Raw genomic sequence first — 18,737 nt, 5'->3', positions numbered from 1 at the left:
TATTTAGCAACTTATGCACTATGCATTAAAGGAATGACTACTGATACTGATGCTCTTAAGGCTACTTATTTTGGTTATTTTCATTCATTATTGTCCTACAGCATTATATTTTGGGGTAACCAAGCAGCGGCAAAGAGCCAGTCGGTGTGGCTGAGTGGTTCTAGGTGCTTCAGTTTGGAACCGCACTACTGCTACGGTCGCAGGTTCGAATCCTGCCTCAGGCATGGATGTGTGTGATGTCCTTAGGTTAGTTAGGTTTAAGTAGTTGTAAGTTCTAGGGTACTGATGACCTCAGATGTTAAGTCCCATCGTGCTCAGAGCCATTTTTGAGCCAGCGGCAAAGAAAGTGACTGTTGCACATAGAAGAACAAGCCCAATTCTAAGTGGAGTCAATTTCCTTGCAGAAATCTTTTCTAAAAACATAAACTATTAACAATTACCTCATGATATATTCTACCTCATGATCATGGTACAAGATCTAAATATGACCTACACCACTAACAACCAAAACTTCAGTCTGTTGAGTCTTGTGCAAAAGGGAGTACATTACTCAACCACAAAGGTGCTCAACGCACTCCCATCAAACATTAAAACAATCTTACTATCATACTGCACAGTTTAAGAGGAAATTGGAGGAATGTATACAGGAAAACTCTTTTTACATGCTTCATGATTTTTTAATGTAAATGTTTCTTCCAAGCAGTTTAGGAATGATACACAGTACGTGTTATATCTATTATTACCACTGTGTAAATGTATAATGATGTATTTTAATTTTTTAATTTTACAGCTTTCAACATATGATAACTATATAATATGATTTTATTGTTTTATACTTCAGTTTCACTGCACTTTAAGCTACAGTTTGAAATAATTCTAATATTTTGTTCCCATTTTCACATTATATTACAATATGTAGAGATTGCATATTTATTGTACTGTTCACATTTATGGTTACATATCTCAATTGTTGATTTTTTGTTTATTGTGTTTTTACTTTGTTCAGCTTGACACATTCCATATCCATGCAGTTCTTTTGTCTACTGGATCAAAGGAACACAAATAAATAAATATGATCAGCTAATTTTTAATATCACTGTTTCGATTTCTGTCTCACCTTGTACATTCTTTTGTTATTCTAAGAAATGTGATTTCAGATAATTGAATATAACTTTCTTCTCTTTTGGTTGTAATGTGTAACTCTTTCCAGAAAAATATCATGGGACCAAACTTATAAAGGAAATAAAATTCCTAAATCAGTCTGCAATCCTTGGAGATATTTGTGAACAAAGGCGTTTGGTTCAATTAAAATTTTTTACATTTATTAAGTTGTTTGAGCTACTGCCATCATCATTATTTAGTGCATGTGAAGTTTGTGGTTGTAAAGGTGATATAATGAAAAACCGTTGTTATATTTAGGTAAACTTCACATATAATTAATGCTGTCATCTGTAATGGTATTTTTGTAGTTGTGAAATCACACCAATTTCATTCATGTTTTACACTTCATCTTGTGCCTTTAAACATTTTTTATCATTTTATATGTATATATGAACTGAAAATGGAAGGCAGTGTACTTTCTCCTAACACCACCTCTACAAATTTTCTAACTGCCTTGCAACTGAAAAAAAAGTCGTATATTTCTATGGGACCAAACTTGTGAGGTCATCGGTCCCTAGGCTTACACACTACTTAATCTAACTTATACTAACTTACTCTAAGGACAACACACACATCCATGTCCAAGGGTGGACTTGAACCTCTGACAGGGGGAGCCGCACAAACCGTGGCAAAACACCTTAGATCGTGCTGCTACGCCACGCGGATCTTGCAGTTGAAACACCGCTTAGGCATATATTTTATTACAACTGACAATGAACTTCGTTTTACAACATGTAAGTTTTTAGAGGTACTTTCTTAAATTTTCTCTTTGTCTTTTACACTTACTGGTAATATACATATAATATGTCTCAGTGTCACATTTCTGTAATCTTTAATTCTGCTTCTATTCTGTTTCTGAGTTTCTGGAGGACCATAAATATTAATGTAATTAGTCAAGTAATCTTGAAAATAATATTCTTTCAATCATCTTATCTGCTTTTATAAATATCGCACCAGTGTGTGACATGCAATGAATGATTTTTCAAAATCATAGTGTGTTTAAACTGTAAATACTACATCAAACCTGACTGGTCCTAAATCGTTTGTGCAAGCTTTGTAGTAAATCACGACTTACAGAAATTATGAATATGTAAATAAATAATAGCACATAATGGCAAGTTACCCTCTGTTGTATTTGTAACACAAATGGTTTTAAAATGAGGAAGCAGCTGGAAAAATTTGCAGAGCATACTAAGACAGGTTAATTTTTTTCTTTCTTTGTCAGATGCATGAAAAGGCAGTCAGAATTTATCTTTGATATGACATTTACGAAAACTTTTCGATTCCCATTTGATTAAACAGATTTGATTTATATCAGTTAAAATTCAGCACTTGAACGTCTTCTTGGAAAACATTTAACTAAGGTAACCTTTCAAGCTATCCTCACAATCTTAACCATGACTTCCATCTACAGGTTCTCTCTTATGGTATTTGTTCATTTTCGAACTTCACTCTTTTTTGTTCACAATAGTCAGGTGACTGTTAGAAACTGTCGAAATGTTGTCAGACGGTATATTCATCATTTTGAGAATGGTAAATCACAGTTATTCACAGTATTTTTGTTTTTATAGTGAAACTACTAATCCGCTAGTCTTAGGTTTACCATTTCCTGATTCCTCTGGAAAATCTGGTACCATTCCAGATTGATTTACAAGAGAATAGAAAGTCAGTTGTACTTTCCAGTTATTTACCGTTTCTGGGAGACAATAAATAATAGTAACGACAAAAATGATCTCATGGACTTAAAGCAATAACAAAATAATATAAAATCCCGCATGGGTACACTAATAGTACAAGGCCAGGTAGTTATGAACAAAATGCTGCAATATATACGTTCAAAAGTATTTCAAACGATTATTATGTATTACGAGAATATAATTCCTCCGCTGCAGTAGTTTGTCATTATATAATATTTTGGGGAAAGTAAGATTCTGATGTTTTGTATAATAGAGAATTAACATATTAATGTATAAAATGGAATCCATGTTGAACGGTTAATTTCCGTTTATCGATAAAAGGGAATAATTCAGATATAAGTAACTGTTTACGCAGTCAATTATTTCTTTTGTGCAATCAATTAATTGATTTCAGCTTCCTTTATAGCCAACTACTGTAAATATGCACTATTGGTAATTCCCTTCATTTGTTTCATCCGCAGGTAAACCCTTTCAGAAGTTCGCTATGGTAAAATTATTATAAATGACAGTTCTTTTAGTTATTAATAGCGTCTGAATGGTCAGTTATATTCGTAATGTGCACTCTCGAAAGTGATCTTCGGAGCACTCCTTTCTTTGTTTTTGTTTTTGCATTAATATATCTGGGGGCGTTATTTTGTTGGAGAAATTTAATGGAATTGACATAGTACCCACACTGATATTAAATAAACATACTTATTTATAGTTTATAAATAATTTATATCGACATGCACACTTCTGCGAACCAGTGCCAGAAACAGCTGCGACAGTCTCGCAATCTATGGGCAAGAAACCGGAACTGCAAGTCACGAGTTGTTGCGTGGTTCAGAAGTCACAGTACTGGTTTGTGTGACTCTTTTGTCGCAGTGTCTCGGGGTGCTTGAGAGTGGAAGGAGATTTCATAAATTTGACAAAATGAAGGCTCTGTGTTTTCTCTTGTTACTACCAGTAGCTGTGTTCTGTAATGGTAAGCTGAGTTACTGTTGCGATTTGTGAATTTAGTGTTGTTTTAATACAGTGTAGTATGGTAGTTCTTAATGGCTGCAGCTTGACATTCACTTGTGAAAACACTACGGAATACGTTTACCATTGTGTTTTTATTTACTGAAATTGCCTCCCCCGCAGACTTGGTGATTTGTTGTGCCGAGTAAGATGTAATTGTTGGACAGCGTTTAAAAGGACAGTAAGACTGTATCATACAGTTGCGTTTTTTTTTCTGAACATGTCATACATTATAGATTTGCGGTCTGATTGAAGCGGCTTTGTAGATAATGCACAGGTGCGGAGAAATTTCCGTGGCCATGTTTCGCAGTTTTATTGTATTATTACTGAGGTGCGGTTAACTCTTGCAGGGAACTATGTAGAAAGCTATATGTACTTTATTAGCTAGTTCATTATCAATTGGTCTACTTATTGTTGCGATTTTCTATATCTTCTGCGAAGATACATATTTTAAAGTGTTCTACGAAGATACAAATGACTTTAAAGTGCTAACGGTTAATTCGCAATTTGTATTTCTTGTCCTACGTAAGTACGGGTTAATGTTATGTATTGGACTACATGGGGAAATTGTTGATTTTCCAAAGTTGCTGTAAGTTTCAAATTTTCGTCATTGCTCTAACAACTTAATAACGCTATAATCTGGATTTACAGGGCTGAATTATTTGACCAATAATGTAAATTTAATTAACGTTTTTCCCCACTTAACGTGCAATCTAAGTCTTCAATAATTCTTCCAATTGGAGTTTGTCCTATAATTAATTAATAATGTGGTTCGAAGATTTATAGTTAAGAAGCCTGCGTTAAAATGTCCTCGAAGGCTGGAACACACACACGCACAAAATTACACGCTTCGCACCTGAACATCTACTTAGTAATGAAATTTTGCGTTAGGTTTTTAATAGGGTACTGAAAAATGTCACCAGAAATATATAGCAGACAAGTTAAATTTACCACAGCTGAAAATTGTAGATTGTAATGTGAGATATTGGATTAGGTGGGCAACTTCTTCTGCTCAACAGTAGCAATTATTTTTGGCCAGTAGTAGTGGCCTTATATAGTAGTTTTGTAGTGTTGTATCAGTTCTACTGCAGTGCAGCAGTTCAGGCACTGTAGATACTCTTATTGGAAAACATCGTCTCTAAAAGTTTTGCACCAGATTGGTGCATACTTAGACGTTGGATGATAAGATGGTAGCCAATTAAATTTTTTCATTGCAAAGTTTTTTGTATTCAAAAAAATTGAGATGTTGTAGGTAAGGTCAAGAAAATGACCTTAAATAGATCATCGAACCTTAACAAACTGTCACTTTAAAAAGTGTATTTTATTTGAGAAAAATAAAATAATAAAATTCATTAACATAATAGAGTAGGCCTATAGTTTTTTTGAGAATTGTCCATGTAATGAACTTAGATCTGACTTACTGTTATCCTCTGTGAAAGACATTTCCCTTATGAAGATGCATGCCTTTGTGTGAAGCTTTCAAGCTTTGTCATTGAAACTGAAAATTCGGAAGTCACTTGTGCTATTAAGTGATACTTTGCGGAAAATATTAATGTTTGCAGTTTCTCATCTTTCGGAGAAATTAATGGATTTGCTTCAAATTGTTCGGTAGGCCCCATTTTCAATATGTATTTGCACTGCTGGTCATTTAACTTTTGCTCTTCAAATGTTTTTGACTTGAACCTGCTGGAAACGCATAAAACATTCACTTTATGTAGCCATGTGAATCTTGCTTAGGAATCTGTATTTTAAAGAAATGAGATTGGCAATCTTGATGACCTTTTCGACAATTTCCATTTGCTCATCGTCTGAAGCCTCTGAGGAGAATACAACAGCGAGTTTTGTGTGAAACTCCTTTCAGTATGTTGGGCACAATTTATACCCCCCTTTGTTGCTATAGGGGGAGGAAGATATGTCAGTGTTAGGTTTCATCTCCTTTTTCTCACAATGCAACTCAAACATACCACACTTCACATACCAGCAAAAAGTACATAGCAAAGCTTTTGCCATGAGGAAAGGAGCTGTTGTACAGAGGGCAACAAGCTTTCTGATAAAATGGCTGAACCTGCACCTCTGCAGTCTCCTTGCTGACAATACTATGGAACTTTCTTATTTATATTTTGATAAAATCCACATTTTGTAAGCTTCAGCTGTTTTTGCTTTGAGAACTTTGACTCCATTTAACGTAAAAAATGTTTACACAAGACCTCAGCAGTACCTTCACAGTAACTGAGAAGCAAAGCTTAATGACTGAGGCACACTATTCAGTCTGTTTCAAAGTTACGCCCAGAACATTCATCTGTCTTGTCCACCATCATGAAATTTTAAGTGACCTGAATTATGTTTTGATTACTAAAAAGGTGAAATAGCGTTGCAAACTGTCAAACAAGTTCGCTTCATGAGTTAAACAAAATAAAATTTAATATTATGTTCTATAGCATCTTGAAACTGATAAGTATACAGTTTATTTATTTTTTATTGTTGACTTGAACACTAAAGGAGCTACAAATGCTTACTGTCCCTAGACTTGATATACTTTTTTTTTTTTTGTTCAGTAAAACAAAAACTTTACTACGTATCACCTGTAGATGTAAGAGATTGATAATGGTTGTGGTTTTAGTATTTGGTGATAGCAATTAAAATGCTGTGTGTGTGTGTGTGTGTGTGTGTGTGTGTGTGTGTGTGTGTGTGTAAGAATTTGTGCCTGGAAATTTATAGGTGTGGTAATCCTTGCGCTTTTAATAATTGCTTCCATTATAGATTTCCACAGTTGCAAAAGATCATTGGAATCAGATGCATAAAAAATAAAAACATTAGCAGATTCACAAAATTTCAGCTTCTAAATCACTTATTCTATTAAAAATTAAATGTAACAGTTGTGCATGTTTGATAGTATTTGAAAGCTCACATTTTTACTAGACTTATCCAGAAATACAATAAAAAACTTTTCTAGTATTACAAAGAAACCACTTCCTTACCATGACAGAAATAAATTGTGGGTGATAATATTTAGCAACCTGATATCAAAGCGTGCCCAAATTTTGTGCAAAAATTTCAGATGACAGGTTTTCGTTTGAAGTTCTAGAATGCTTTAAAATAAGACACAACTCCATTGAACTCCTTATGTGCGCAACTGGCAAAGGAAGCTCAAATACTTCGTCAATACTGTTTTGCAGCTACAAAATGGGTGAAACATTGTTGCAGGTGAGTTTCCCTGACTTTAACCTCTTGTGGCATTAAAGTAGTTAATGACTGAGCCTTTACTCTTTAAGTGTGTATAGCTCAAAAAGTCATCCTCTTTATCCAGATAATCCCACAGATTATTACTAGTTCTGTATGATTGAGATTGTCTACAATAGGAATAAATTGAGCAATGTGAAATTTGGCAAACTCACACTACACTGCTCTATAGAAAATCTCATCAGGTTGCAGGATGGGGTTATATTTAGAACCCATTCACTTAGTTTGGGGTGATAGGATATTTTCATGTTTGAAATGATCATATGGCAAAGGTTATAGCTGAAAAATTCGATTGGAAAATAATTGATCTTTACATAAGAATTTTGTAACCCATGAGTTGGCCCTAAAGACAAAGCATAAATACAATTGACTCACTTTTACATTTACAGGATAATCATCCATCCAGTATTAGAAGTTTTTTATTTTGAATGAGGCTGTTAACATCCTTCAAGATCAGTAATTTTATATTTACTAGGCAGCATCTCTCCCTCCCCCACTTCCTGTATGGTTGTGTTTTAGATGTTTCAAATGTGTCCAGTGGCTTCAAATAAGCTTTAATAACATAAGTAGATAAGTGTTAGCCCACAATATTTCTCTGTTGTTGTGACACTCATCAAGAACGTTTCTTGTACTTTATAATTGATGAGTATTTCCTGCAATTTACCCAAATTCAAATAAGTTTCCCATTGTAGGACTGAGTTTTCGTGATTGAATTTCTTCATTTGTAAACCTATTGTTACTGTTGCATGCATTGCACTACCATTTCTCAAGTTCTCTCGGTGTTTTGCTAATTATAACAGAAGTGCTATCAGCATATGTAATGACATTAATATAGTCTGTTGTTCTAATCAAGAACTAACATAGCACCATTGTCTATTTCACATTTCCTGTACACATTATCTGTACTCTTACAAATCATTTAAAACATTTCTTTTTGATCATTAACAATGGACTGCCTGCACCATCATGAAGTAGGTACTGTGTGTATATTGATGATCAGTTTTGGTAAGTCGCAGATCTTAGTCGCAGTTATAATTGCATCAGGTTAAAGGAAGATCCCTTGACTTAAAGTATGTAATCATCAGTTCTACATGCCTTTGATGTGACAGCATGTAGATTAGTGCATTGGGCTGTCAACTTGTACACTTAGTGACTAATATTAAATACATGTAGGACAGTGGACATGTGTATGACACACTGCAGTTATGTACTTGTCATTGAATGTTCATTTACTCTTATCCAATGATATTTGTGACTTGATAGTTGCTTGAACCAAAAGTGGTTGTTGATAGAATAGCATTAAAACAGGTTTTGATGGTTTTGTGATTTATTTATTTATTCATTCATTTGTCTTTAGGCCATACAGTAAAACAGTATTGGTTGTCACATAAGAGGTAATGTATACTCTATATAAAACATGTACAAAAGTAGGATAGGAAAAGCTCACCATGGCCTTAGCAGCATTCACTTTACTAACTTGGGAAAATCCAAGTTAGAATGGCCAAATCCCTCTCCTCCCAAATAAGAGACCAATGCTTTGGCACTATCTTAGCCACTTCGTTCAATACATGATTGGGAAGGAAATCGCTTACACGAAGAGATCACAAGTATAATCAACTAGCTATACAACCATCCATTGCGATGGAAGTTAGTCTTTGTATGCCATTCCTTTTTAGTGTTCTGTACCTCATTCAGTAAAAATGGAATCCATGTGGAGCCAATAAATTCATTTTTCCTAGCCAAGAAGTCAGATAGAAACGAAACCTATTGAAAGAAGCAAAGCAATTCCGTTAAGTTTTTAATGCACAAATCAAAATCTGTATATCCTAACCAGGTAAATTCAGTGTTTGTAATTGTGAAGGTAAGACTGTTGTGCTTAATTCCAAAAATACTTCTGTCACTGAGGTAAAAAAAAAGTGCCATCTATTGGTTCTTTGGCATGCTGTGCTGTCACTAAGGTAAATATCCAAACTACTCAGCTGAACATGCTCTTAAAACTTCAAATTAAAATATCTTTTTTCCATGACCTGACAGAATAATTTCATAGTTTTATCGTAAGCATGGATTATGTAACCAGAACATAAATCTGATATAAAACACTCTGAGAAATGTGACACATGAACACATTCTATAACAATGCCAAAAAGTGTAATATTTGAACACACAAACACCTGCCAACACTACATCCATCACAACTTAACCTTGCATTTGAGCCCTTCTTGGAGGCTGTATACTGAATCTGAAGCAGAGAAAGCAGGAAACCAGCAGCAGAATCATTTTTGTGCAAATACAAACTCGGCACAGATGGTGCATATTCAACAATGAATGGGCGATTATTTCTGCGAGTAAACAAGTTCGTTTACACTATAGAAACACACAAAAGTGAGGAAATATTCTTTACTTATAGTAATGTAATAAATATTTGTGACAACTTAAACTTTTAATGCACTTGCATCAGTCATGTTGTTTGCTGTTTGGTAGTATATTTTATAGCTCTGTTCCCACTAAGTTTTAAAAAACTGAAAGTTGTTAATTTATCAGTATTTCAGTAGATCTAGTTTGCAACACAGAACTGTTGTGGTGCTTCTAAAGTGCAATGCCCATTTTGAATTACTGCTCTAGGCGAATGAGGACTCCCTTGCTGTGCTATATGTTGCATTTAAGTCCTGTGATAATGGTGTGGAAAGACTGTGGTTTCCGTTTTTATCTAGTTCCCAATTTTGGATTGTATCTTCACAAATCAGTTTGGGGGGGGGGGGATAGGGAGGTTGCAACTTTAAACAGTTTGAATTTCATATGGATCTGTTCACTGGGCCAGCTTATATTATTTATTTATTTATTTATTTAGGAATCAGGCCGTTTGAAACAGGACAACAGTTGACAGTAGGTTTCTGACTATTATCCACTCGAGAATTGTTATTCATTGAAAACAGTTTCATGTTATGCAAAATTGAGGGGGGAGATTATACCTTATATACTTAAAATGTTAATTTTCTCAATTTTAGGTACATTTATCTCTTGAACAGTTCATGATAATGTTATAAAATTTTAACGGCCGGTGAAGGAAGAGTCTCTCCATTTACCTATTTTTGTAGATAAGTTGCTTGCATAATTTGTTTTTATAGAATTTTTTGCAAGTTGTAAAATTTTTTCCACATATTCAAGCTTTATTCATAATTTTTAAAATATGAAACTGAACTGCTTTAAAAATGCATCATTGATGTTCAGCTCAGTTTCTGTAAATTATGAGAGTTTCACTGTTCTATGATATAAGTTCTACCTAATCATTAAAAAAATAAAATCTCAGGAATCTGGCTTTAAAAATGAACATAGTTTGTTACTGACCTGAGAACATACCTGCACCATATCCTGGGTCATCTGCATTTTCTTTATCCTCCCTGGCTCTTAGCATTCCTTGAGTGCATTCTTGCCTTCCTAGCTATCACAGTCACTTCATAATCTGCTTTCTTCACACCGAGAGCATCCAATTCAGAACATACCATCACCAGGTTGTATGCCTAACTTTTGAAGCAGCCTAACTCTCCCCACATTGCCATCATTAAATGAAAGAATTGCATCATAAACACCCAAATTCAATGTATCTTAATGTACAAATACTGTTCTAAGAATTCTAGACCATATGGCACTGGGAAATGATTCATTTGGGTTCTGTGTTTTTCCATGAAAACACTTCCCTAACGGGTTTTGAACGGTGACACTTCTCAAAATTGGTTTCATTACATTGCACATTTCAACAGGCAATGAGTGCATATGACTGTACTGTTGACCAGCTGCTGGAGCATGATTGTATTTGCATCGGGATGTTGGTTCTTTTGGGCACAAGACATGACAAGGTTCCTTATCAGTTGATAATTGATGAAAATAAGTTGCCCAGATATCCTTCATTTTCATCTCAATGTCACAGTTCCTTTAATTGACATATCATAATAAGTCTGCAAACTGTCTGAACTCCTTGTCTGTGAGCCTACCGTTTCCCAGATAGTGGTTTTCTGTATGGTAATTTTATGCCTTTCATATCTTTTCTCAACACAAAGGTGGGTTCCTGTTATTTTCTGGACATGCCCAATACATTCCAGCTTTTCCACACTGGCATCTCCGTATGGTTTTGCTTCATCCACACTCTTGAAGCTTATTGTCTCCATCCCCTAAATATTGTACGTGCCTTACCCCAAATATATCAGCTGATCTGGAAAAAATGTTCCCACTAGACCCTTCAAAATTTACACTACAATCAGAACTTTCCTTACAAGATTTAAGTTTTCCTTTGTCCTTTATAAATCCGTACTTATCACAGCACTTAGTCAGTACCTCTGCATTGAGCACTTTGTCATTATCCATGCTTGTTGTAGTTACACCATTCAGTCTTGGATGCCCTCTACACTTCCATGTCCCATCAACAGCCACAGCGATATACATGTCATTCATTTCAATTGCTTCATTGACAGCAGCCTTCATAGAGGCAACAGCTCGATGCTTAGCAGCTTCATTTAATGTACCTGTGTACTACTGAAATTTTGTTGGGGCACTTTGGGCATTCATGACTGCACATAGTGTCTTACCAGACAATTCACCTTTACCTATAGTGTACAGTCAATACACAAACCTAATGTTAGTTTCATACTCGCTGCTGTCAATCTACCTACTGATATGAAATGAAATGAATACTGAGATTTACAGTTTCTGCAGTTCAAAAATAGTTTACTTGCAAGTCCATACCTTGCAGTGGTATCTTCATAACAAAATAAACTGTCACTAACATGACAAACTGAAAATGAATATATGGCAGATGACAATAGTTAAATATCTTTTATAATATTGCCACTTGTCTGTTCATAATTATATTTAGTACTTACAAATGATTCTGAACTTGAATAGTGTTCAGCTTTCATCTGGAAGCACTGGTCCTAATACTCGTATTTTCACTGCTAGAAATATCACTTGCAATCACTGAGGAAGTTGGAGTTGAATCTAACCTAGAACAGCCTGCAGCACTATCACTGACAAAATCCCTATTATTTACACTTTAATCATCATTAGCTACATTTGATTTCAGGTTTCTTCCAAGCCCTCCTTTGCATTTCTTGTATACTCTTCCAATTCAAGGCATCTTGTCACAAAAACAAACTTTCCGATGTAAACAAGCACAGAAAATGCTCCGGAAGCACGAGAAAAAAGTGAATGTGGTGTGCGATCAGGTCAGACAACTGTGAGCACGAAATATTTTCACATATCAGCAAATTAGGTTTTAAAGTTAAGAATTTGACAGAAGGCAAAAGGGGCTTAGCAACACGTACTGCCCTTAAAGTAAATGAATATTTAAAGCCTTTAATGGCTAAAATGCCTGTAGGAAATGTTTCTCTAGTAAAATGCACTCTTAAGGAATGTTTATGAACCATTTTTGTTTATATTTTTCCCCCTGCAAAGGTACATTCTCCCTTTAAATTTTCAGTTCTGCATTTTCCACTTACTATTGACTGAAATAAAGTAGATATATTCCCTCGTGTGTGTGTGTGTGTGTGTGTGTGTGTGTGTGTCCAAAAGCTTTGACAGTCTTTGTTATGCCTGTCTGTGACCCAGCATCTCTGCTGTAAGGTGAGTAGCAATTATTTTTTTCATAATATTGTCATTATTCGAGCCTAGATTTTCCATTGTTTGATTTTATCTTTCTACATTTAATATAATGTACCATACCGTACATGTATTGCTAAGCATTATTGAGAGCAAATCATGAATTCAAATGAAAAGTTAAACATTTTTGTACTGAATTAAACAAACATAAGGATGAATTAAAAATAAATAAAAATACTGAATTGGTATGATTAGTAGGAAAACATTCAGCTCAGACCTGCATTATGTGTCTTGCAATAGGTATGTGCTGATGTACAGTTTATTCCAACACATTACTTCTGAGCTGGTGAATTTTCACAATTGGATAGTTCATTCCATCAGTCTGGAACTCATCTGCTAAGAGTACTGGAATGCAGTGTTCCTGGTCCTTTTGGTGACATTGCCTACCATAGAGTACATCAGCACAATTTCGCTTTGACAGTTTACATGAGAGATTCTAGTTCCTTCTTCGTGGTAGAATATCCAGGCATAGTGTACACAGATATTCAGTAACCACCTGAAGAGTGTAGTACCATTTCCTGATTCAGATATGTATCCTGTACATATATTGTGATCCATTCAATGAGTTCCACCCATGAGCTTGTTGTAATTATCAGCATGGGGGTTGAGGAACTTTTACCATTAGTTACTGGATTCACACCAGTGGTATTATATGCTGCAGAAATAGTGGTCATGCCTGTTAGACAAAGTAGTTATTTTCCTTCAGTATGGCAGAATGAATAACATCTCTTCTATCTTCCTCTGATTTCTTTGCAAGGACTGAGCATTGTGGCGCAGTGGTTAGCACTTGTATTCGGGAGGATGGTCCCTGACCACTCTGATTTAAGCTCTCTGTGATTTCTTCTAAATGACTCCAATAAAATGACAGAAGTTCCCTTTGAAATGGCACAACAGGTTTCCTTCCCCAGCCTTGAAACTATCAGAGCTTGTGCTCCATCTCTGTTGATGATGTCAGTGGATGTTAAATCCTAATCTTCTTGTCTGCCTTTCCCTCTTCTTTGGAAAGGGACAGTTTAGGGCAAGATTTTTCTCATAGTGCCAGTGCCTAAAAATTTTTCTGTAAGAAAAATTAACAAATTACAACATTTAAAAGTTGTAATAATAAAAGTTAAACAATTAAAGTGCTCTCATAGTGCTGAAAATGTATTGTGTGCCCCTGTGATATAAATGGTGTTGCATAAGTTTAATTATGATGTGATTGTTGGTGTATTGATCAACTGTCAAGTTTTTGAATCTGAATGATGAAATATTTTGTTATATATACTATCCATGGTATAATGAGTCAGACAGCAGATAAAAAGGTTTAATTTCAATTTCCAGCTGTTCAGTGGTGGACTGTTGCTAACAGCTAATAACAATGAACTAAAAGAACAGATACTAATCAAACTGTAATGTTGTGCAGTGGTTAGCACACTAGACTTGCGTTCGGGAGGACGACAGTTCAGTCCTGCATCGGTCATCCTGATTTATGTTTTTCTCCAGGTTCATTGTTCTCCAAAAGCTTGGTCCAGTCCTGCCATATGTACGTTTGGGCACTGAGTTAATGAACTCTTGGCTGGGGGCGGGGTGTGTAGAGTTCAACACTGTTGTTAATTTACATGCATGCTAAATTTATTTCAAAGATAATATAGTATTGCATGGAATGATAAATGCAAACCAAGGGCCAACTCTTGATCTGGCCATAAAATGTCAGTTCAAAGAAACATTGCTCTTAAAGAAGACAAAAATTTCATGATTAAATTAAATTGATGTGAAGGAACATTATTGGATTTGGACCCATTATTTCGGCAATTGACAGCTTTTTTGAAGGTGAGAAATAAGTTTGACCTATTGCTCCAGTTAGATGGGGATGAGTGAATGTTGGTGTGGACAGTGCCCAACAAGCTTGTAAGCAATAAATTAAAAATCAAAAATATAGGGAAGCTGGTAAGAGCTTCGTTAGGTAATACTCAGGATAGAGATGTTGACCAACTTTTGCAGGATGATGTAGGAACACAACTCTGGAGCATAGGTTTATTGAACCTAGTGCTTTCGTGGATCAGATGGCGAGGAATGTAGGATAACACGCTTTTAAAATTTTCACCAAGGAAGACACTGGTTATAGTTGGTTGGTTGGACAATATTATTGATAGAGATCCTGAACAGTGTAGTGTAATCTAATAAACATTACATCAGCATAGACTTAACAATGTTGAGTTTGTATCTGTTAGGAAACACCATTATAGACCTCATTTGATGCCAGGAGAGCTAATTTGGAGTAAATGGCTGCTTCTGCCTGTTCAGGGTCACATGGAGATGGTTCCTGTTGATTCTGTAAGTAGATGCTCCACAGGGGCACACAGGTCTTTTGTGGATACGTATTTGGCATGCACAGGTCCCCAAGCAATTAAAGCCTTTTTTCTTTTCCAGGTTGCTTTACCTTCTCCTTCTCTGTCCTTATTCCTTTCTCTCTGCCCCTTTCCCCCTCTTGGTGTTCTTATTAATGTCAGCCTGGCTATCATCCTGACTTGTTTCGTCTTGTTATTTTGGTTTTGTTTGCTTTTTGTTGCTCCTTTTTAGCTTTTCTCATTTGGTCCACCTTAGGTATTTGACATCCATCTCACTGAGTGATGTTGTGCAGTGGTTAGCACACTAGACTTGCGTTCGGGAGGACGACAGTTCAGTCCTGCATCGGTCATCCTGATTTATGTTTTTCTCCAGGTAAATGCCGGGATGGTTCCTTTGAAAGGGCCCGGCCCACTTCCTTCCCTAATCTGATGAGACCGATGACCTCGCTGTTTGGTCTCTTCCCTCAAACAATACAATACAATACAATCCTGACCTCCATCTCTAAATTTGAAACCTGTTGTTTGAGCCAGATGGGGAAGAACTCTCCATAGTGTCTTTGGTGTGGGTTCATCTCCACTGCCCTCCCTCCCTGCCTGCCTGCCTGCCGTAACCCTTTTCCTTCCTTGCTAGGTCACCAGCTTGGTAGCCAGTCTGTGTGGTGGGGCTGTTATGCACTCATCTGGCTGAGCCCACTGACATTCTCCTGCAGTTCAATGATGAACTTAGGGCTAATTTGGAACAACTTGGCATTCATTTCATCCGGCTTGTCTACAGCCCGTAAAGACAGTCGTGTAGGCACATGGGCTTGGATCCTGCCCATGGGGCATACCCTGCCTGAGAAGGTCAAGGTAATGGTATACAGATGCAACATCAATCCATTCATTCCACCTTCCATGCGTTGTTTCTATTTAAAGTTAGGACACCTTTCCTTGTAATGCAAGAAAACTCCCATATGTGGCGGTCCACCCTCTGCATATGGGGACCCCTTATACCCCACTGCCTAACTGTCTAAACTGCTCTGGTCTAAATTCTCCCTGCTCACTGGAGTGTCCTGTGTAGACACTGTGGGGGGGGGGGGGGAGGAAGAATTCAGGAGATAGAGATCCTTGACTGTCTCAGCTACTTTGAGACTTGGAAGAGGTTAGGCTTAACCCTTGAATCTCTCATCTACCTTTGCCTCAGTTAGATCTCCCCCTTCCTCCTTACTCCATCCTGCCTCCTTACCCCCATCCACCCCCCCACCCCCCAATCCCCTGGCAGCTCCTACCCCTTCCCTTGAAGGAACCACCCCCTCCTCCTCCTCCTCCTCCTCGGCCAGAGAAGAAATCCTTCTCTAGCTCCTGGCTAGAGGTGGGCCAAACGATTATTTTGGCGTAACCATTCACGGTTAGTTATTTTTTATAATCGTTATTTTTAATGGTAGGTGGAATCCACCAGTTTACTTGTTGTTGTTGTCTTCAGTCCTGAGACTGGTTTGATGCAGCTCTCCATGCTACTCTATCCTGTGCAAGCTTCATCTCCTAGTACCTACTGCAACCTACATCCTTCTGAATCTGCTTAGTGTATTCATCTCTTGGTCTCCCTCTACGATTTTTACCCTCCACGGTGCCCTCCAATGCTAAATTTGTGATCCCTTGATGCCTCAGAACATGTCCTACGAACCGGTCCCTTCTTCTAGTCAAGCTGTGCCACAAACTTCTCTTCTCTCCAATCCTATTCAATACCTCCTCATTAGTTACGTGATCTACCCACCTTATCTTCAGCATTCTTCTGTAGCACCACATTTCGAAAGCTTCTATTCTCTTCTTGTCCAAACTAGCTATCGTCCATGTTTCACTTCCATACATGGCTACACTCCATACAAATACTTTCAGAAACGACTTCCTGACACTTTAATCTATACTCGACGTTAACAAATTTCTCTTCTTCAGAAACGCTTTCCTTGCCATTGCCAGTCTACATTTTATATCCTCTCTACTTCGACCATCATCAGTTATTTTACTCCCTAAATAGCAAAACTCCTTTACTACTTTAAGTGTCTCATTTCCTAATCTAATTCCCTCAGCATCACCCGACTTAATTTGACTACATTCCATTATCCTCGTTTTGCTTTTGTTGATGTTCATCCTATATCCTCCTTTCAAGACACTGTCCATTCCGTTCAGCTGCTCTTCCAAGTCCTTTGCTGTCTCTGACAGAATTACAATGTCATCGGCGAACCTCAAAGTTTTTACTTCTCCATGAATTTTAATACCTACTCCAGTTTACTTATCAGTTTAATTATAACTGCGAGTAGTGCAAAGTGGCAGGAATGTTGTATGAATCGTGCCATAACCTATCTGATTTACTGTTCAGTACATTTCAGTAGATGTCTGGACGTTATTTGGTGTTTCATATTATATGTATGTAGGTTATTAGTCACTATTAGAAATAATGCCCTCACAGCTGCAACAGAAGAAAGTACATGGAACTTCACTGCAGCCCTGTTTAAGTGAAATATTAAAAATGTGTGTTTTTTTTTAATTATGAACTAATACATAAGCTGAATACTGTAGGTAAAATTAGAAGCTAAAGTTTTTGTGCCGTTGACTTAAAAGAATAAGTTTACGGGCTTATAATGCAACACAAAAACATACGTAACATGATAGATTTGTATAGTCTTGTACGAGGTAGTCAGATTGAGGAAAATGTGAGTACAGTAATCTGAGATTTGAAAACTGCTGGATTTCTTCAGCTACTGTGAAGGGCTGCATTTTTTGGTGGGAGAATGACTAAATTTAATTTCTCAAAGCCTTCAGTTTGTTGTGTGTCTCTTATGTATGGCATTATTATACCCATAATTCCAGTGGACGATTGTGTTGACCTCCTAAGGGTAACAAGTTTTATACTTCTCAGACATCATTAAGATATCTTTTGTACTCTGTTCATCTAATTCTTCTTTGGATATCCAGATTGTGAGAGTCTGAATTAATAGTATTGCTGGTGGGAATGTGAATTTGCTTTAAGTTTTCAGAAATTTCTCAGTAACAAAATTTCCTGCCCTGAAAGTCAATGGCCATAATTAAATAAAAAGAGGCCATTTGTAACGGACATGTACAAATTGACAAAACTTGTTTTTCTCTTAGTAAAGCCGCAAAGCAATATTTCACCGAAGTGCACACAGTTTTTTTTTTGTACTGAAGTTGATAAGATATACTTCAACGAGATTGATCTGATACAGCACTGACACTTTATGAGAATGATGCTACTGAGCATTAGGGATATGGTATACTTTCAGAAGATACTCGGCTATTTTCCATTTTTATATCACTTACAGTACTCAGATATTTCAGAAAGTATAAAACCCCTAAAAAATGTTAACATGTTTCATACTCTGTACAATATTTCATAGCTTTCCATGTATAAGATTATTGCTAGTACTACTAGCCTAGTGGCAATAACACAGAAAACAACGCGAAATGAAAGTAAATACCCTCTAACACAACCGAAGACCAGAAAGACTGACACCTCTTCGGGAACTGCAAGAAATTGATAGAATAAAATCCCATTGATCAACTATCTGGAACCCCCGATGGTCAGCGGTTATTTCTGTAGCAGTAAAAAAAATATTTTGTTCACTCCAGTTACTGTCCTCTTTGGAAATATCACCGGGTTCTACAACCT

The 18,737-nt window shown here is 36.4% G+C and overlaps 1 protein-coding gene across 1 annotated transcript in view; it reads left to right on the top strand.

Moving 5' to 3' along the window:
• The first annotated feature begins 3,661 nt into the window (after positions 1–3,661).
• Positions 3,662–18,737, top strand: part of LOC126235801 (lysosome-associated membrane glycoprotein 1-like) — a 42,176-nt gene continuing 27,100 nt past the window's right edge. Inside the window, exon 1 of the mRNA XM_049944621.1 lies at positions 3,662–3,822. Coding sequence (XP_049800578.1) covers positions 3,771–3,822 — 52 coding nt within the window. The 5' untranslated portion in view covers positions 3,662–3,770. The remainder of the gene's footprint in view (positions 3,823–18,737) is intronic.

The sequence above is a fragment of the Schistocerca nitens genome, chromosome 2, assembly GCF_023898315.1.
Source record: "Schistocerca nitens isolate TAMUIC-IGC-003100 chromosome 2, iqSchNite1.1, whole genome shotgun sequence".
NCBI classification, from domain to species: Eukaryota; Metazoa; Arthropoda; class Insecta; order Orthoptera; family Acrididae; genus Schistocerca; species Schistocerca nitens.
The sequence above is the reverse complement of the archived record's forward strand: the minus strand, read 5'-3'. Positions and strand labels throughout refer to the sequence as shown.